The sequence below is a fragment of the Gymnodraco acuticeps genome, unplaced genomic scaffold (genome assembly GCF_902827175.1).
Source record: "Gymnodraco acuticeps unplaced genomic scaffold, fGymAcu1.1, whole genome shotgun sequence".
Taxonomy (NCBI): Eukaryota; Metazoa; Chordata; class Actinopteri; order Perciformes; family Bathydraconidae; genus Gymnodraco; species Gymnodraco acuticeps.
This window is the reverse complement of record NW_022990271.1, coordinates 9,051,115-9,063,838: the sequence shown is the minus strand read 5'-3', so window position 1 is coordinate 9,063,838 and position 12,724 is coordinate 9,051,115. Positions and strand designations below refer to the sequence as shown.

Sequence of the window (12,724 nt, the reverse complement as noted above, 5' to 3'; positions counted from 1 at the left end):
TGGTGTAATTAATGAACACCAAACGTCTAAATTACTCCTAAAAATGAACAAGCAGCAGTTTTAGGAATATATGTAATAGTTAACACATTTAAAAATAGCCAAGTAATTTATTGTGCTTTTATTGTTGCATCATATAAACGTACTTCTTGTTATTTATGTAACTTGACACCATCAGACACTGTTTACTTCCTATGTGAAAGGTCAAACTGTCCTGTTGAGGAGCCTTTGGTTCATAAAGAAGCCTATTTGTATGTTTCTTTTTAGAAACTACTAAATATACGTGTAAGTCATCATCGTCAAATATGTCGTCTGATGAACTAATTGGACCTGCTTTGCCCCCGATGTTCAGAAACAGGGAGAGCGATGAGGACTCTGATAGTGATGAAGGATGTGAGTGTATATGCGATAAAACACCTTGATTGCAATTTTAAGTCACTAATATTCATACTAGGTTGTTTTTCACATGGTTGCTAATTCTCTTGTCTTTAGTCTCCGGCCCGGCTCTGCCTCCGGGCTACAAACGGGGAGAGCCGTCGAGCTCCTCGGAGGACAGTGAAGAGGAGGTGACGTTCAAGAGAGCCAAAACAAGTCACACAGCTGCACAAAGCTCTGCAGAAAAGTACGTTAATTAATGGACTCGGAGTTATAGAAATATATGCATTTATAAAAATAAAAAACAATAACATGTGTGTGTTGAACAGGGTGGAGGACACAAAGGTACAAGAACCAGACGAGGATGGTTTCTTTGGACCGGCCCTACCTCCAGGATTCATGAAACAACAGAGTTCACCAGAAAGGTAGGCACAATGATTTGATCATGTAGATAAATATGGATAAAATGTGAATTCTTGAAGGTGTAACTTCATTGTGCTCCTCAGGCCACCTGTGCTGGGACCAGCTTTACCTCCTGGGTTTCGTAGAGCAGCATATGAAGACGATGATGACGATAATAAAGAAGAGGAGGATTTCCCAGGGCCTGCCCTACCCCCTGGTTACCAGGCCGACTCCTCCTCCAGCAGCGAGGGAGAAGATGATGTGATTGGACCCATGCCACACAAAGGGCCTGTTGAAGACTCTACTGCTCTGGACTTTGAGCGAAGAGCTCGAAAGATGAAAGATAAGCTGACAGGAGATGTGAGTCCTCCCCTCAGTTTTATCTGTGTAGTCTACACCCCCAAACAGAGGTGGGGGTGCAAAATAGTATAAATACTTTGTTACTGTACTTAAGTAAATGTTTCTGGTATCAGTACTTTACTCCACTACTTGTCTTTCTGATGACTTTTTACTTTTACTTCTTACATTTTTAACACAAATACCTGTACTTTCTACTTCTTACATTTTCAGTTACTTTAGTTTTAATGTGTGTTTTGTGGCGTGACCATTATTATTTAGAGTCATTGTGTGCCTATTGATTTGAACACGATCCGTGTATCCATCATTTCCTGGTCTTCTCTAAAGAAGATCGACCAATGAGAACTTTGTCATTTTGCCGTTGTTCAGCATCGAAACATTCATTAGCTAACAATGACATTATTGTTCTATTAATATAAAGGGAGGTCAGTTACTCTTTAAAACAGATGGTAGTTATGGGTACTTTTTACTTAAGTACATTTCGAAGCCCATACTTCTTTACTTTTACTTGAGTAAAGAAGTTTATTTTTAAACACGAGTATCTGTACTTCTACTTGAGTAAAGGATGTGTGTACTTTTGCAATCTCTGCCCCCAAAACTCTCTGTTATATGCTTACAGATTGAAAAATGGAAATGCATAGAAACACGAACACAATATCTTAGCAAATTATCTGGTTGGAAGGATTTCCACTCCTTTTTAGGAATTGCCCAAAAAGTTTTCCTCATCTGCTCTCTTAATTTATTCCTGTGTGTATTTCTGTCTAAAAAAGGACACTCCTGAGGTGGTGGCCAGAGAAACATGGATGACAGTGCTCCCACCAGAACTGCAGCACATTGGTTTGGGAGCTCGAACCTTCAAGAAGAAGTCGGGCCCAGAGAACAAGGATCGCTCCATGTGGACAGATACACCAGAAGACAGGGAGCGCAAGATCAGGGTATTTAATCAAAATAACTTATCTTCATATTTATTATTGGTAATTCCATCTTGTATCTTATATTTAACTTCCCTATATTTCCTGGTTCTATTCTTGATTATTAGGAACGCATTGAAAGAAAGAACAAGGGTGAGGAAGAGAAGGTTGTTACCCCACAAATCTGCTTTAAGGATGTTAAAATGGCAGAAAAAAGTGATAAAATATAACGTAAGTGGTATTACCTCACCATTCTTTTGTCTTGTGTGTCAAAAAATAACATGAGATGTAATGTACACTTGTTTACATGAAAGTGAGGATTAAACTGTCTTTATCCTCAACCTGTTATCAGGAGACTAAACGTGCAGAGTCTCTGGTGAGTATGCACACAAAGACGATGAAGGAAAAAGCAAAGAACAAAGTTGATGTTCCGGTGGAGAGGAGAGCATTTGATCGAGATGAAGACCTGCAGGTGAATCGTTTTGATGAAGCGCAGAAAGAGCGGCTGCTGAAGAAATCTCAGGAACTGAACACACGATTTTCTCACAGCAGGGACCGCATGTTCCTTTAACACAATTTGAGAAATATATTTGAACAAACAGACCTCTGTGTACAATCTGGCCTGTGCCATTTTCATACAGGTTTTATACAATATCAACTATGTTTGTACTGTGTAACACAAATGGAGAATTTTTTTGGCCAAACATATTTTTAAGATATGGTAGACATGTCCATTGAAAGTAGTTCAGAGCTTGCTTTTTTCCTGGAGACACTGTGTTGGGGCTTATCATTTAGAAGTAAATACTTAAATAACTGCATATTTTTCATACATTGATATATGATTGGTGATTGGTGATCAGTGATTGGTTTTGTGTTGCATAAACTTTCTAGCTTTGCGATCTTTCATGTATCCAACTGCTTTTGTGAAAAATAATATTAAACTTTTTTTTTTTTAAATCATTTTATTTCTCTTATTTTTATCCATGTCCGATTATTAATGCCCGAGGAATTAAGCGCACACATTGGTCAAAAGTATGTTCGCACCGATATGAACCTTCAGAGTCGCCGTACTTTCTGTTTCTGTTACGCATGCGTGTGGCTGTAGCATTGCTAAGGTAGCAGCATTTGTTTTTAAACATGACTGAGAAAGCAGGAGAAGTGGATTTAACTGGTGCCAAGCAGAACACGGGTGTGTGGCTTGTAAAGGTGCGTATTTATTGTTTTTAAACGATAGCTCATTGCGTTATAGGATACCTTTTAGACTTAAACGCAGCTAGGGCTAACAATAAGTAATGTAGCTTAGCTCTTAAGCTACGATCGAATGTAACGGTCTGTTGTAGCTAATAACTCATTCGGTAATGATAGCTTTCTATGTAAAACTGCTCATATCCACTCATCACAATATTATGTGTATTCCCAACATGCAATAATGTATTGAGTTGACCAGAGACCATCGTTTGGCAATACAACCGGTGTAAACAAAAAGTAATAACAGAGAAAAACGTCTCATTAGGCAGCTTAGGTTTAGGAAAACATGCATGGAGAGAATTTACTGTTTTTTCAAATATTTTAAATATTTGTCCTAATGCTGATACTGTGATATAGATACATTGTTTCAAAGTTAACGACAATGTACGGTACCAACACTCAGCTTGGTTTGGTATTCCTTTATAACAATGAAAAAGAGAACGCTTTTGTATTTGTGGAATTAACTAAAGGGCCCATCGCCCAGTTGTGAAAGCAGCCCTTATAAAATATACTGTGTTTTTTCATGCAGGTGCCCAAGTACCTCTCTGCGCAATGGGCAAAAGCGACCGGCAGAGGAGATGTCGGGAAACTACGAATCTGCAAGTATGTAAAGAGGTTTATGTGTCTTGAGTTTCAATCATGTGATGTTCGTGCACAACATGTCAATAACTTACGTTTTAAACCTAAATTAAAACTGAGTGTGTACTGATAAACGGTGTAGTGAACGAGACAGTTGTATGCAGTGTTTTTGTTATTTTTTCTAATGCAGTGGAAACTGTTATTTTTGCAAATCAATTCATTCTTATTTTGCTATATTTTTTTTCTAAAAGGAAAGGAAACCAAGGAAAACCAGAGGTAAGTGATGTCTGAAAGAAGTGCAATGTGTTTTGGTGATGGACAGCTGCCACATGCAGTGCATTGTACAAAGCAAGATCGGATAAAAGTCTCTGACTTTGCTCATCATTCTACATTTACAGTCAAGCATAGAGATAGACAGCTTTAGAGCAATATGTATGACACATGTTTATCCAGATTGAGGGCTACTTGGGTGGGTCACAGGCAGCAGAAACACAGATGTAACATAAGTAGCTGGTTATTAGGGTTGAGAATAAAATGAGAGTATGTGTGCTTGTGCTGTTAAACTGCTGATCTGGACGCAGGGAAATGGCTGTAACATCATCAGGAGGAAAGATAAAAGGGCTGAGAGAAGTACATGTGGATGATGAAACTGCTGTTCACAGGTGTCCTTTACTTTAAATGAAGAGCTGACTGTGATTGACGGTATAGAGGATAAGACGGTGTCTGCACCTCGCGATCATCCGTTCACCATGCAGTCAGTGGGGGGGCAGACGCTGGCGGTCTTCACAGAGAATTCCTCAGGTGAGTTTCTGTTTTCCTTTTTCCAGCCGAGCTAAAGGATGCCAAGCGTTTGCTTTGAGTGCATCTGCTGCAAGATGATACCCCTGTAACATCGGCACGTTTAATCTTCTGTGATTTATGGGGATTGTTTGTAGGCCCACAGGTAAGTTCTGTGTGATCAGGTGGTGGCGCACATCCTGCTAACCTTTTCCACAGCTTGCTGTCTTGTTGCACAGTTTTTCTCTTGCCTGCCATGCTTGTGTCTGTGCTGTGAACTCTCTCCAGGTTTTTCCTAGAGTGTTAACCAAAGTCCTACAAAAAACACTCAATGAAAAACAAAAGAGCTGGTCTGTTGGAAGTGTGTTTTCATCCGGTCTTATCTGTGTTTGTGTCTCTGTGTATACAGGAATTTTAGTTTCAGATGTTGATCTTCTGTCTTCATTTGTTTGTGGTTAGACCTTTTCAGTCCACTGCCAATCACCTCAGCAGATTTGGGTATTTGATCCGGCACAATGGCCCCATTTGGAATTAATTTAACATAGTGTAGATCAACATTAACACAAATCATTGCTGAATTTGGAGTTGATTTACTTTGTGCATGGGTTTGTTTGGTTTGGTTTGAACCAGCCTTGTCTGCTCCCTGAATGTAATATAAGTGTTTTGTTGCTTTGGGTGCTGGTGAGCTTGTGCTACTGTGCTTTCTTTGGGATAGCATCAGTGTGTGAGTGTGTTTGTATTTTAGGGCTGCACAGTTGAAATTGTTTATAGGTTCTTTAGTACAACTTGATTTGGAACTTTATTTTCAAGATACACCTGTCTAATAAGGCAGCTGCTAAAAGTTGGACAACATATGTCATCGAATTAAATTCAGTAGATTAACATTAAAGACAAAAGGAGAGAGACAATCACTGCTGCGTTGAAAAATAATGCAGTAAAGTGCTAACTATTGCCTTATGGGGAGTGCTTTGGTAACTTAGTCACATTTTAGTTTGAAAGTATTCCGTTTTCAAAGTAAAGGTTAAGTATTTGTGCAGCTCTGTCATGTATGTGAAGCACAGCAAATCTGTGCTAGATTTTTGTGAGAGCATGCTTGCTTTGCTGATGCGCACGCCTGTGAACTCATCAGATTAGGGCGAGAAGCTCTGCGTGATTTTGTGTGCGACTTAACGCTGGGTGTGGTTCTTGTTGTTCGATCCCCTCCTTCCTTCGTCTCCCATCCCCTGTATTATCATGTTTACCATCCTCCCTCCCTTCCTGTAGGCCAGTCAGAAGAAAGATCTGATGGCAGCAGCTCAGTTTCGGGGGCGGGGGCAGGTCCAGGTGAGTCCTCCGTTTCGCCAGCGAGTGACATGGTTGCACCACTGGGAATCAGACACACTGAGTGCCCATATACATGCTTTGGAAGACGCATGTATCGGTGCCAAGACTGTGAACACATTGTCCTCATTTAGAGGCCAGTTTTCCCCTGAAGCAACACACAGGCCTCTTTTTAATTTTGGGCACAAATGTGAAATGCATATCATATGAAGCTCACGCACTTTATATGCACTGTTTCTACTGGAGATGGAACATGGAAAAGAGAGTCTGTGGCAATTGAGAAGAGTGTTACTTGCTTGTGGTGTTGGTTTCAAAGCCAGTCTCGTCGTGCCATTGTTTTGGCAAAGAGAAATCATATCTGAGTCTTTCTAAATCTTAGTTCAGATCTACTGTAGGTACTTAAACAATCAGTTAGTTGGATACTGATTGAATACTTTCATAGCAAAGGACAGTGTCATTTGGCATAAATCTTTCCTCTGGCTCAGACATTCAGTAAGTAAGCCACGATGCGGATGACTTTTGTAGATAACTTCAAGGACTTGGAAGGCACAGCCTGACCTCAATACTGAGCCAGGAGCCAGCCCATGTGACTGGTGTGGAAATAGCCTTGGAAAAAGTGGGAAACGAAGTGATTGTATTCATTTTCTTTCTTGTATAGACACAATTACACTGAATTGGGAAAATCTTTGGTTGAGTAAAGAGAGCCGTTGACAATACAATACAATGCTTTGATTTGATGTAAAGCGTCTTTGAGCATAAGGAATAGCGCTATATAAATCCCATGTATTATCCTTATTATTATTATTATTGTGGGATGAATAATAGTAATAGCAGAGAAACAGAGTTTATGTGTGTCCTAGGATGTTTGTTGTAGTCACTTTTGAAAAGTCAAGATTACTTTTCATTACTGCAACTTATTGTTTGAACTTAAGGAGAGACCCATTACCCATTCACTGTCTGTGTTCATCACTTTTCTCTTACACACATGGAACTGATCACTTTTCCTTACTTATTAATAAGTACATTATGCATGTTTTTATTGAGGTGTTAATGAACTGTCCTCTTTTTCAGATAAAATAGCCTTGGAGGGAGTGGTGGTGCAGAGAGCAGAGTGTAGAACTGCTGTGAGTGAAAACTATATGAAGCTGAAGAGGTGAGCTTTTTTGAAATGATGTCTACACACGTTGTTAATTAGTTAGCTAAAAACTTGAACCTGGATTGCAATTGGAATGTTAGACGCAAATATTTAGATTTGTATTTTATGTCTACATTATCGAGAAATCTGAAAGGGGACCTATCATGCAAAATTCACTTTTGTATGTCTTTTATACATAAATATGTGTCCCCTGTGTGTCAGGGAACTCACGCAGCGTCAGAAAATAAAACCCTCTCTCTTTTCCTCCGTACCCAAATCTCTAAAAACGGGGGTACAACGGAGCTGATCCAGATTTGCGTCCGATATGACGTCGACAATGCAGACCCACAGCACTATCAGAAACGTTGCTATCAGAAACAATGCCCGACTGTTTTGGACGTAATATGGTCGGTGTTTACATTAGCATCGCTAACACTCAGAGCTAACCTGTACTGCACAGAGCATGTGTGTGAAGAAGCTGGATATAAAAAGGAACTCACCTTGTGGTATAACCGGCAAGAGAGAAAGCCTTTACTGTTTCAGAAATAATCCTTGATAATCCATGATACAGCGTTTCATCACGGCAGTATCTGCCGGTAGAATCTCCCGCATGAGCAGGCATAAGCTCCGCCCCTTTAAAAAAAAAAAGCTTTATACCCAGAATCAGCACTTTTGAAACAGGAAGTGAAATAGAGGGATATGAGGCATGGCTAGAATGGGTGATTTGTTTGGTATTTTGAGCAAAACACTTCATAGACATGTTTTTTAAATATCTGAGACCTATGCTAATGCATAAAAATAGTGTTATAGGTGACCTTTAATGTCATTGATTTATGTTTGTTGCATGTTAGATCAAAGTTACGTCTCTCCATATATTATCTCATTTGGGTGGTTGACTTGGAATAAAACCCTGTATGATTACAAAATAAACACTAGAACCAATGTATTATTTATAAAATAAAATAAATGTTTAAAAGATGCTGAAGATCACATAAGTTAGTAGGAATTGCAGTTAGTTACATTGAACTACATCGACCTGGTGTTTGTAATTTTTCCAGGTGAATAAGTGTGGATGGTATGTCATGCAGTGATCATCATGGTTTTTAACAGGTTACAACTTGAAGAGTTGGCCAAGCCAGTCAGGCTGTCCCAGCAGTTGGAGAAAGCGGTCACCAGCAACTACAAACCTGTGGCCAACCATACCTACAATGTAAGACTGATTATTAAACTACTCAATTTGTTTTGGCATGTTCCATAAAATGTGTAGCGTGCAATTTATTGGTGCAATATGAACTATCCACTATATCTTTAAAAGCACATTCTGCAAAGCATATTGTTTGGCAATGACCTTAGGGATGATCTGCCTATGTCAAGCTAAGCTCCCTTCCACATTTTTTGTTTATAGAATATAGTAATTAATAGACTTTACACATAGGAATGCATTTTATTTCCTTAAGTAATTAAATGTGTCCTGTTTATAGTAGTCATGACATGCAAATGCAGTGATATGGTTGTTTAATCTTTCGTTACAGCTTGAGTATGACCGGAAAAAGAAGGAAGAGGGCAAGAGGGCCAGACTGGACAAACAGCAGGTGTTGGACATGTTGTTTTCTGCTTTTGAAAAGCACCAGTTCTACAACATCAAAGACCTGGTGGATATCACCAAACAGCCTGTGGTAAGACTGGAGGGCAACATGGGGGCTTCTTTTTTAGCACGCTGTTTGAATGATTTTCAGTGCTGTTAAATCACGAAGAAGCACATCTGGTTCATTAGATGTGTTATTCCATGGGTTGTTTATCAGCCATGATCTGAATCAATATTTCTCCATAGCCGAGTACTCTTAATATGCTAATGTTGCTGTTTTACCACAGTCCACCATAGAGTTGGATAATAGAATGATACACTTGTTTGAAATGTTTGCTTACCGTTTTGAAATTACTGATTATCGACTTGCTATCCCCTTTTTTTTTTTTATAATGCTTTATTCACATTGAATTAGAGCATTGTATTAATCTTTTCTCATACTTGGTCTGTTTCCTCTCCCAGACTTACTTGAAGGAAATCTTGCGTGACATTGGCGTTTACAACGTGAAGGGAACACACAAGAATACCTGGGAGCTCAAACCAGAATACCGACATTATCAAGACGATGAAAAGACTGACGAATAGTTTCTGACCCTCCCAAGGCCGATGCACCACGTTTTTATTTCCCAGGCGAGGCCTTGGCTGGACCTTGGTGTTCTCTCCTAATTTTTCTCCTATCAAGTCTCAACCCACTGGATGCTGTGATCCTGCAAAGTTAATGTTTTACAGGAAGAGGTTGTATCTTGGTATTATATAGGAGACTAGAAGGGGCATTTGGATAATGTTTGAGCGTCTCTTCCTGATGTAGTTTGTCACAGCTCCAGCACACCCTTGAGGTAATGGCCTCTGATATTTTATAAAGCAAGACATTGATTTAACTCTGGTTAGCAAGTTTACAATGTTACAAAATTATTTAGAGGTAAGAGGTTTATAAGAAAAGGATGTGACTGATTCTTTTTCTAGACATTTGAGTTAAATATTTTTAAAAGATTGCTGTTATTCTACATTTGTGCTTGACGTCTTTGCCTGTCTTATCTGTAATTTTAAAGTTTTACATATGACAAATACAATAAATGTGTTTTTAATAGAAAATCTTACTTTGTACAAGTTCATCAATCATACCACCTTGCCCAAGAACACCTCGACAGCAACTAAATAGTGGAACAACCATAAAAACACTTTAGTCAAATCGTCTAGAGGGAACCAAAATGTGACCTTGACTGCAACTTGTGGCTACACATGTAATCAAATGTTATAGATCATAACCAAGGCAACATCATTTGTTCTGCATTAAGATGTACAGTTTTCAAAGCTGACAGTTATGATGTCTTCAGGTGTAATCAAAAGGCTTAAAAGACCCCTATTATACTGTTTTACATCAATATATTATAGGTCTCATGTATACAAATATGTCTCTGAAGTGTTTGGCTCGAAATACCAAACAGATCATACATTGTAGCATCCCATAATCCCCTCTGTTTCAGCACCGTTTCAAAAGTGCTGAGTCCGTCTTCTTTAGGCAAGGCAATTTTATTTATATAGCACCTTTCAACACAAGGCAATTCAAAGTGCTTTACAAAAATGAAAGACATTACAGTTTTTCTCGATTGCTAACCATCCATCTTCTCCCGCTTATCCGTGGGCGGGTCGCGGGGGTAGCAGTTCCAGCAGAGAGCCCCAAACTTTATTTTCCCTGGCGACATCAACCAGCTCTGACTGGGGGATCCCAAGGCGCTCCCAGGCCAGCGAAGAGATATAATCCCTCCACCTGGTCCTAGGTCTACCCCTTGGTCTCTTCCCAGCTGGACGTGCCTGGAACACCTCCCTAGGGAGGCGCCCAGGTGGCATCCTAACTAGGTGCCCGAACCACCTCAACTGGCTCCTTTCGACGCGAAGGAGGAGCGGCTCAACTCTGAGTCCCTCCCTGATGACCGAACTTCTCACCTTATCCCTAAGGGAGACACCAGCCACCCTGCGGAGAAAACCCATCTCGGCCGCTTGTATCCGCGATCTCGTTCTTTCGGTCGATTGCTAACACACATTTATTTTTAAATTGCTCAGTTTCTCAGAACACTAAACACAATTCACAAAACCACACACCCAAAGTGCAAAACACCTAATTTCTCCTGCTAAATGAAGAACTGCACTCAAAACTACATAAACACTTTCCAAATGCAAACTTTAGCACCAAATATAACACACTTCATTCATAATACTAGATTGTTTGACTACCCAACTACACACTGCTGAGCATCATCTAAAGCACTTTCTTCTGTTATGGGCTATGCTCTGTACATAGAGGTTTCTGCAGAGAAAGATTTCTTGAGTTTACAGAAATACAGTACATGAAGAAATACAAATGAGTTGTTGAAAAAAATCACATTTTATTAAAAACTAACATTGTGCAACATGCATCTCAGCACATAGCTACTATGCTTCGGATCTCTCCAAGTGTGATGCATTGTTTTCCAAAACCCAGTTTGTAACTGCTGCTTCCTGTGCCTCATTGAACATCCTTAGCCTTCCACCTCTTTGTTTCTCAGTCCTTCAGATAAACAACAAAGATATAGTGGTCGGTCAGTGTCTGTGTTGCATAAAAGTTAGTTTACCACAGTACATTGTGCAGGATTGTTGTACAGTTATAGTATGCAACACGCCAACAATTCAATTACAGTAATGAAGTAAATACGTTTCACACAACAGATATAAGCTCTGATATATCATGAACTATGCAGAGCTACAAACTGGTGACTAACCTGTTTTCAAGTCTAAGTGTCTGGATTACAGAGAGCGACAGTACATCGGCTTGGATTAGGCTGAACCCTCTGTCCAGCCTCTCTCATCGTCACACCATGGTTGATAACATTTCATTTAATTAGAGAGTACTCTTGCTTCCATGTTGGCTTCCATTGTTGCTGTAAGAAAGTACTCAACTGTGGTATTTTTATAGTGCTAACATCCTGATTGATGAGCCAACAATTATGCAATCAGGTGTTTGGTCAGGTGGAACGTGTTTCTGGATCATTGGTCCGTGAGGCATTTTGAATATCAGTGTTTGAAACCTGCTAACACGTGACTTTAGGACAGATTCCTGTGTCTTACGTGGAGAAACGTGTGCAGTGGTTTGCAAAAAGTGCCATGTTGATTTGCAAATTGTGTGAAAAGCTGAAAACGTTTTTGGAGATTTGAGCCGATGTTTTGCTCTTTGAGAGTCAGTTAAAATAATTGTGCTTTATGTATAATTTTAGTGTGTTAGCAATCGAGAAAAACTGTAAGAAATGGCAAAGATAATAAAATGAACAAAACTAAATATACATGGATAAAAGTTACAGTGCAGTTTAAGATATGAATAGTTAACAAATATGAAAGTCTTCAGTCTGGATTTAGAAGTAGTCAGAGTTGCAGCGGACCGGCAGGTTTCTGGGAGTTTGTTCCAGATATTTGGAGCATAATAACTGAACGCTGCTTTACCATGTTTAGTTCTGACTCTGGGGACAGAAAGCTGACCAGTCCCTGAAGACCTGAGAGATCTGGATGGTTCATCATTTAGCAGGAGGTCAGAAATGTATTTTGGGCCTAAACCATTCAAAGCTTTATAAACCAGCAGCAGTATTTTAAAATCAATTCTTTGACACACAGGAAGCCAGTGTAAAGACTTCAGAACAGGAGTGATGTGATCCACTTTCTTAGTGTCAGTGAGGACTCGAGCAGCGGCGTTCTGAATAAACTGAAACGTTTTAATATATGCATTAGTCAGACTAATTGCAGTAGTCGAGTCTACTGAAGATAAAAGCATGGACACGTTTTTCCAAATCCTGCTGTGACAGTAGTCTTTTAATCCTAGATATATTCTTTAGGTGATAGTAGGCTGATTTAGTAACGGTTTTAATGTGACTGTTGAAACTCAGGTCAGAGTCCATGACTACACTACTTTAGATGAAAATAAGGTGCCACTCTCCTCTGCGAGATATTTGGTTATAGAAGACCATTGGTGTGCTAGAAGGAGATTGAGGTGATAAGGTGGAGGGTTACCTTGGT

At 39.5% G+C, this 12,724-nt stretch overlaps 2 protein-coding genes across 3 annotated transcripts; both read left to right on the top strand.

Moving 5' to 3' along the window:
- Positions 1-147: 147 nt before the first annotated feature.
- On the top strand, positions 148-3,002 carry gpalpp1 (GPALPP motifs containing 1). Its single transcript, XM_034220991.1, is given in 8 exon segments — positions 148-390; positions 490-619; positions 702-797; positions 879-1,134; positions 1,902-2,066; positions 2,171-2,254; positions 2,256-2,273; positions 2,395-3,002. Coding segments are annotated over 8 exon segments (1,056 nt in total). The 5' UTR covers positions 148-302; the 3' UTR covers positions 2,614-3,002.
- A 69-nt stretch (positions 3,003-3,071) lies between these two features.
- On the top strand, positions 3,072-9,778 carry LOC117549262 (general transcription factor IIF subunit 2-like). 2 transcript variants are annotated; one of them, XM_034220992.1, is made up of 9 exons: positions 3,072-3,248; positions 3,820-3,893; positions 4,121-4,145; positions 4,532-4,670; positions 5,910-5,969; positions 7,038-7,119; positions 8,212-8,311; positions 8,634-8,777; positions 9,149-9,778. In XM_034220992.1, exons 1-9 carry the CDS (start codon positions 3,180-3,182, stop codon positions 9,269-9,271), a joined length of 816 nt encoding a protein of 271 aa, XP_034076883.1. In that variant the 5' UTR covers positions 3,072-3,179; the 3' UTR covers positions 9,272-9,778. The 2 variants fall into 2 exon arrangements, with proteins under 2 accessions (XP_034076883.1, XP_034076885.1); XM_034220994.1 differs by lacking the exon at positions 5,910-5,969 and having other exon boundaries at positions 3,073-3,248.
- The last annotated feature ends 2,946 nt before the right edge of the window (positions 9,779-12,724 follow it).